The 7454-nt window shown below is 45.2% G+C and overlaps 1 protein-coding gene and 1 long non-coding RNA gene across 2 annotated transcripts; both read right to left on the reverse strand.

The window, feature by feature from the left end:
• Positions 1-1822: 1822 nt before the first annotated feature.
• LOC120975644 (uncharacterized) lies at positions 1823-2416 on the reverse strand. The gene is made up of 2 exons (XR_006671381.1): positions 2267-2416; positions 1823-2143 (listed from the first exon to the last, which is right to left on the reverse strand). It is a non-coding gene; the product is annotated as an uncharacterized lncRNA (long non-coding RNA).
• Positions 2417-3886: 1470 nt separating this feature from the next.
• Positions 3887-5095, reverse strand: LOC123493411 (uncharacterized). Its single transcript, XM_045234177.1, has one exon. It carries the CDS (start codon positions 5093-5095, stop codon positions 3887-3889), a length of 1209 nt encoding a protein of 402 aa, XP_045090112.1.
• Positions 5096-7454: the final 2359 nt, after the last annotated feature.

The following is a 7454-nucleotide window of genomic DNA, read 5'->3' on the forward strand; positions in this document are numbered from 1 at the left end:
GCCTCCGGAGACAACAAGTCAACAACAATGGTTAGGTTCTTTTATCTGTTAACTTTTTTTCTTTGCAGAAAATATTTTTTAAAAAAATACACCCAATGAAACTGAATATTACTAGTAAAAAAAGAGCAAGTGCGTTGCAATGAGAGAGAAAAAACCATAATCTCCAATGGTCATGCCCACGTTTTGCTGCATCATCGAGATACACTATCACTTTCAGTTTTGTGAAATCTTGAACTATTTTTGAAACCATGAATTTTTTTAAACTCTTGCACATATTTGAAAATTTCAAATTCAAGAATGCTTTTACCTTTTTATTGGATATTTTCTAAAATCAAGAACATTTTATACTATTTGTAAATATTTTTTTAATTGTGAAGAATCGGCAAACATTTCTAGAATTGACGTACATTTTTTTGGAAAATTGGTGGAACAATTTTTGAAATTCACGAATATTTTTTTGATTTAAAGAACATTTGTTTTTATTTAAAAATATTTTTTGAAATGCATGATCATTTTTTAAATTAGCGTACATTTTATGAATGAATAAACTATTTTGTAAGTCACGAACAACTTTGAATTTTTAGGAGATTTTTATTAATGAAATTTTTTTGAATTGGTGAGATTATTTTCGATTTCATTAACATTTTTTAATATGCAAACTTTTTAAAAATCAAGAACATTTTTTGATTTCCAAAACATTTGTTTTCAGAATTTCGAACAATTTTTGAATAGGACATTTGTTTTTACAAAATTGCGACCATTTTCCAAAATCCAAAAACATTTTATGATTTTCTAAACATTTTATTTCAAAATTATTGTTTTTTAAATTTTCGAAACTTTTTTTGAAGTCCCAAATTATTTAAAGTAGAAGAAAATGAAAAAAAATAAAACAGGCTGCTTGGACATGGGCCAGCCCAAATGGGCGTGCCACATCTTCTTCCAGCGTGCAGAGCGCATATATGAGGTGCCTACTGCATGGGCGACCCAGGCAGAGGATTTCCCCGTGTGAAACTTTTTTACCACTTATAGGTGGCACTGGTGGGTAGTATTTTGCAATTTTTGGGGCAATTTCCCTGTTTATTATTATTATTATTATTACTATTATTATTATTAGGTTTAGATTGAGAAAACAATCCGTCGGCCTATCGGCCGCCTTGGTAACCGTTGGATATATCCTTTCACACGTGGGTGAAGCCCATGAGTTCCTGTTTTCTTTATCTCTTCTGTATCTATTGTTACGCCAATTTCTCATCTTCGAGCAAAAGAGTAGTTCGACTACCTGGAAACGTCATGAAAAAAAAAAGCAGTGACTGATGTGGTCGTCGTGTGTCCGGCTTGCAAGAGATCGACTCTCTTTCAATGTCTTGAATCTTGATTTTTAGCTTGGGCGTCCGGCTTTGCAGCATAAGAACACATCAATAACCAGCGCACATCAGCGGTGGCCTATGCTGTGGGTGGCTGGCCTTGCAGCGTCCCGCTTGTAGCAGCGACCGTCAACCTCGCAACATCACGCATCTGGATTGCAGCAGCTGGTGGCCAGGTGACCAGCCTTGCAGTGTCAGTCGACCTCGTAGCATCACGTGTGTGTTGTCTTTGATGCGAGATCCAGCCCCGCCACTCTCCCCCCATCTGGCCGGTCCACAAAACAACATGTGTTGCAATCGGTTGTCTTGCAACATGGCTCAAATTGCAAAGTGCCTGTGTGTGTGGTGGGGTGGGGGGGGGGGGGGGGGGGGCGCCTAGTTATCAGCTAGTTAGCCTAGTTACATCAATGTGAGAGGAAAAGGCTCGGTCGGAGAAAGTTTGTAACTTTGGAATCTGATGAAGCACAAGATGCATCCTCACTTCCATTTGATCAGAACCAAGGAAAGCATAAGCAGTTGATAATACAGCATGCAACGGTAAATTACTGAGCAGAGTGCACAAGTCCATGCAAGCAAGTGAGTAACCCAGCTAATTCGTTACACCTGAAGTGCCAACAGACATAAAGAGTAGATAAAAACATGAAGTTAACATTTGAAACATGACAATCCGGAGGCTGTTGACGCCAAGGCTGGTCATCACCTAGGAGTTGTCTTAATTCTAGCCACCTTGCAATAACTTGATGTGCTACTTCCAGTTCCAGGGCCTTATCTGAACCAAACTGTGGAAGAAGGACATAACTGTTACAAGCTGTAGCAGCAATGGAAGACAGCGGCTCAAAAAAAATGGAAGACAGCCCATTTCAAAACAAGATGGAATGCAGAGGCAATGTGGATAACCTCACCTGCGAAAAGGCCACCATGGTAATTCTGTTCCTCAATCTCGGCCCCTCTCATTAGAAGCCACAGAAGCAAAGCCGTCATTCACACCACTGCCGGTCTCACTAGGAATACCTTCAATGTTGAAATAAGAATAGCATTCTAATTAGTCAGAGTACACGATCCAGCACTCACAAAAATAAGCATTCAATTTATCGTTTGGCCTAAATTTGGATTAAAGAATGTTAATTGAAGTGAAACAAAAATTAAGGTGGTGCAGAATTAACTTTGGTTGCTTCCCAAAAGAAAACAGCCCTTACGATTAACTCACCACAGCTAGATACCATGCAAACCCTTTTTATTGATGTTGAAAGATACTACTATACAAATTGATAGAGTATCTACCTTACTCTTGTCATTCGAAATTACATAACAACATAACACAGAAGCAGGAAGATACACTATGCTACAGTGAAGAGATAGAAATATAACATTATGTCCAGAGAAGCAGAATCCCTTTTTGCCATGATGCAGAGATGGCATTTCCAATTCTGAAATATGCATACAGTGAAAGATAACTGAGAGCATCCTCAGGAACATGGAGCAAGTTCAGTCAGATAAAATTCCTTCATTGGTTGTTTTAGGAAAACTTTTATTAAGTCTATAGAGGTCATATACAGTTGAAACTCCTAGCTATAAGATTAGCCTATTTTGTTTCACACAGCCTAAACTGGAACACTTCAGAAATTAATTTAGAAACATACTTGTAAGACCATGAAGATAAACACTCAGTACTATCGTAAACTGGAATGGTACTTCAGTAGTTCCGGGTCTATGGCAGTACCCCTGCCACTAACCGACTACAGGAATAGGAAACCAGTTCACATCCATATTATGTTCTACTACATGGGTGAATTAGTTTCTACAGTATAGTAGAACCTTATTAATCATATAGTTCCAACAAGCTGATACAACTGCACACAAGTTGTTGTCTACAATGAATGCTACAAAATCTGCATTAACGGAGAATTGAACATCTAAAACAAATATTAGATATAAAAAGATGGATCGATGATGCATGTATGGCAAGGATAACCGGTAACTAAATCATTTCCAATGCATTTTCAAAATGATAATGAAATACATGCTTACGCAGATTCTGACGGAATGACTAGCACTGGAGCTGTGCTAATTGACACCTTAGCATTGGCAGGACATGTGCAAGTATATGTACTGAAGAATGTAGTTGCTTACTCTACAGCATCCACCTATTTTCTGCGGGGGAACTACAGACTCATTTATAGACAAGGCCAGATATGGGTAAGAGGATGTACAGTTTAATTATCGATTAAGACAGAATTTTTTTCACTCCCATAAAATTTGCAGGAGACGGTAATATGTGTGATCACAGTTACAACCAGCAAATATGGACAGAGTAAACTATCTCAGAGTCCAAACACGAATCAGGATCAGATCATTATAGGGTCCTATAGCTACCAAAACCACATATTTGAGGTATAATCACGTCCAGCATACACGATCAGCACATTAGAAGGCGTATCAGCGTGAAAAGGAGAGTCTTTCTCAATTGTTCTGAACCTCATATCAACAGCATCAAAGCAACAGCACAGATGAGACGATGTGGATTATTGTTGATTACCTACACAAAGCGTTGCCGGCAGCTCCCATGGGTGAACGCAGCGGGAGGAGACATGTTTCCTGCTCGGTCCGACCAGCTCGTAGACCTCACACTCCACCACCTTCCTCGTGCGCAGGTTGACGCCCAAGAGGTGCTTGCCCAGGAAGAAGTACACCACATCTGGGTTCTTGGGGTGGACGAGCGCGAGCACAGGTGTTTTCTTGGGCAGCCCGGTGGCCTTGTAGCTCCCATCCGCCCAGACGTCCGCCAAGTTCACCCTGTGCTCCACCTTCCACTCCCCGGTGTCCTGATCGGCCAGCGTCCACATGACCACCCGAGGTGCCTTGCGGTGGCTCCGGGACTGCGCCTGCTGGAGCCTCATCCAAGAGGCGAGCACGACGCCCCTGGGCCGAGAGCTGTGGTCGCCGCAGGTTAGCTCCACCAGGCGGAACATGCCAGCGCTGACCTGCACGCAGCGGCGCGTGCTCAGCTCTCTCCCGGCGCAGTGGAGGCAGTGGATATTCTGCCGCAGCCTGCCCTCCGGGAGCTCGACGAAGTCCAGGACCGGCTTCTTGGCGAACGGGTCGCAGGAGAGGATGCCGGAGGAGAGGTCCACCCAGCAGAGCTTCCCGGCGTTGGTGATCGCGGCGTCGGTGTTCCAGATCCCGTAGCGCACGGGGTAGAACACGTCCTTCTCCTTCCACCACCCCGTCACGGACGAGAAGCAGAGCAGCGTGGCCTCGTCGCTGCCGATGAGCGGCTGGAGCTCGACGACCATGTAGTGGCCGCCGCCCGCCGGGGACGCGAGGAGGCCGACGGAGCGGGCGTCGAGGAAACTGCGCCCGTTGCCGGGGAGGCGGGCGGCGGAGGAGGAGGAGGCGTCGCAGACGTAGTAGCCCGGGGGCTTGCGGTCGGTGATGTTGAGCGTGACGAAGCCGTCGGCGTCGGGTCTGGAGGGCGGCAACGGGCGAGGCCTCGGGGCCGGGGGCGTGGAGAGGAGGAGGAGGCCGGAGGGGTCGACGGCGAGGACCATGGGGTACTCGTCCGGGCCGGGCGAGACGCGCAGGGGCACGGTGAGCAGGGTGACGCGCGGCGGCGCGGCGAGGGCGAGCGCGAGGTCGGCGCCCGGCGGGATGTCCTCGGCCGCGGCGTCCGTGCCGGACACCCGCGCCACGCTGCCCAGGATGATCCACGACGGCGGCGACGACGACGCCATCTCGACCGGCCGGCTTGGCTTGGTGCGCTCGCTCGGCTCCGCTTGGGTGGCTCTCGCTCGAGCGTGGCTGTGCCTGTGAGTGTGACAGAAGCGTGGGCGACGGGGGTTTTAGGCTATCAATTTAACCAGAGGGAACAGGGGCGTGTAGGCTATGGTGGGATTTGAACTCTGCCTCTGCCGTCCGGAAAGATGGTGGCAGAAGGAAGAAGAAAAAGGTGGTGGCCGATTGGTCGAGAGCGCTGGCACAAGGCCAGGGCCTGACGACCAGCCTGAGCTGAAAGCAGAGTAGCTACGGGTACGGTGCGAAGAACTGGCAGATGACTCCTTGCATGCTGCTTTTGTCCACGAGTCTACCCAAGGTGCGCTCCGGAGTCGAGTAAAACCTAGGCATGGACAACCCAGGCCGGGCTTAGGCCTTGTTTTGCAGCCTGGAAGATGGTTCGGGCCGGGCTTGGGCTTCTTTTTTTCTCTGTATTTCAGGCCGAGCTTGCACGTGCGTACACTAAAAAGAGTGTTCGGGTTGTGCTTTTGGGCTTTGGGCTTAATTTCGGGCTGGGCTCGGGCTTGAAAACAGAGAGTATTTCGGGCTTCCCGCTTAATTTTAGGCTGAGCTCAGCTTAAGAAATGACGGTCAGGCTTTTACAAGCCCAGCCCGACGTTTGCCCGGGTTTAAAGTCAAGCTACAAATCTGTGTGTGGAACGCGCGCGGTTTGGCATGTCAATATACGCATCGCAATACCTTTTACTTTCTTTCTAATTTAGCAGCTTTATTGATTACTCACATGAAATACATTCGCGGGTAATACAACCATGAAGAAATTCTTAAACATAGTTGATCCACAGACACCTCCAACGAACCTCACTAGCCTGTTTGGCACTTAGGTGAGCGATCATATGGGCCTCTTGCCTAACAAAAGAAATACTACTAAGCTAATGATATTTCTGAATAGCTTGTTAATCTCCTGAACAGGACAAGTTATATCAGCTTTTGCAAACACCCCAAATGTCTATATAAATTAACAAACGCTAAGGCATCACTTTCAATGATAATTTGTCTCTAGCCCATGTCATTAGTGCATCCCAGATTGCTATTGCCTCCATCGTCGAGAGATCCTGCATATTCATACCAACATGCTTGAGCCCGTATAAGGTTTCCATGTGATCATATGCACAACCAGTCCAGTTCTCCATGGCCCAAGACTTTGAGGAATGGAGCATCAACATTAATTTTTGAAAGACTGTCTGTCGATGACTTTCAACTTTCCAACACACGCGGTATAGACACCGCATGTTCCTTCTGAAGGAAATATGCCCTAGAAGCAATAATAAATATTATTATGTATTTCCATGTTCGTAATTATGTTTATATTATGTGCTATAATTGCAATGGTTTTCGAGTCTATATATCCAAGAGGCTCAGACGGAAACCCATGTGCATGTGTGAAATAATAAACGATAAAATAGATTTCTAGTCACACCTCCAAGACTAGCTAGGTGTTGCATGATGGTTCTGTTTTCCTGATCGCGGGCACAAGAATGCCGACAACTTTGAGTACACAATGTTAGCAGAACACTTGTGTTGAACAAACCTAATTGAATGTTATACTATGAGATCCTTTTGTCTCAAGTTAATGGTTTATAACACAAAGAAAATTAACGATGCATAATTTCTTAGACCATGAGAGTATTGAGTACCTTCATACCGGACGATGTGCTTTGGGATTTGTCAAATGTGACACCCTGGCTGAGAGAACTGGAGGCCCTTGTGTTCCAGCCCAGAGATCTATGTCTTCTAGAACACGACTATAGTTTGGTATAGATCAACCACATTTTAATAGAGTACTCAAATGGTACACGAAGTTATGATACAATACTCTTGCTCACCAAGGTAATAGAATACGAGCAATAGTGCTCGGTTATTGTTCCACGATCTAGTGGCTAATGATACACTAGTGGCGGGGATGATATGATATAGTGGAAGGCGGGGCACTGGTGGGACTCCAATCCAAAGGGACACTACTAGGACACAGTCTAGCTCTCGCTCTCGACGTCCTTCTACGAAGCTTGTCGTGCATCTGGCATGATAAGCCTGGTGAGTACTTTGAATGTACTCGCAAGCTGACAAACAATCCAAAATCAAGCAACAAGATCAAGGTAAACAAGTATAACAACGAAGTAAAGACTTGCATAATTAAAACTAGCATAAATACCGCATAAGTTTAGTCTGCTCGTTTAACGTCTGATGGACCTTCTTCCGGCATGATCCTCGATCATCCAACTTGTAAAGTAGACTACCCGTCTATCATGACTATTAACACTACCGTAAAAGATATTGGGTGCTTGGTCAAATAGTGTGCCT

The sequence above is a fragment of the Aegilops tauschii genome, chromosome 3 (assembly GCF_002575655.3).
Source record: "Aegilops tauschii subsp. strangulata cultivar AL8/78 chromosome 3, Aet v6.0, whole genome shotgun sequence".
Taxonomy (NCBI): Eukaryota; Viridiplantae; Streptophyta; class Magnoliopsida; order Poales; family Poaceae; genus Aegilops; species Aegilops tauschii.

What these genes read in the sequence shown, in the direction of transcription:
- LOC123493411 (XM_045234177.1), bottom strand. Translation starts at nt 5,095, where the DNA reads ATGGCGTCGTCGTCGCCGCCGTCGTGGATCATCCTGGGCAGCGTGGCG.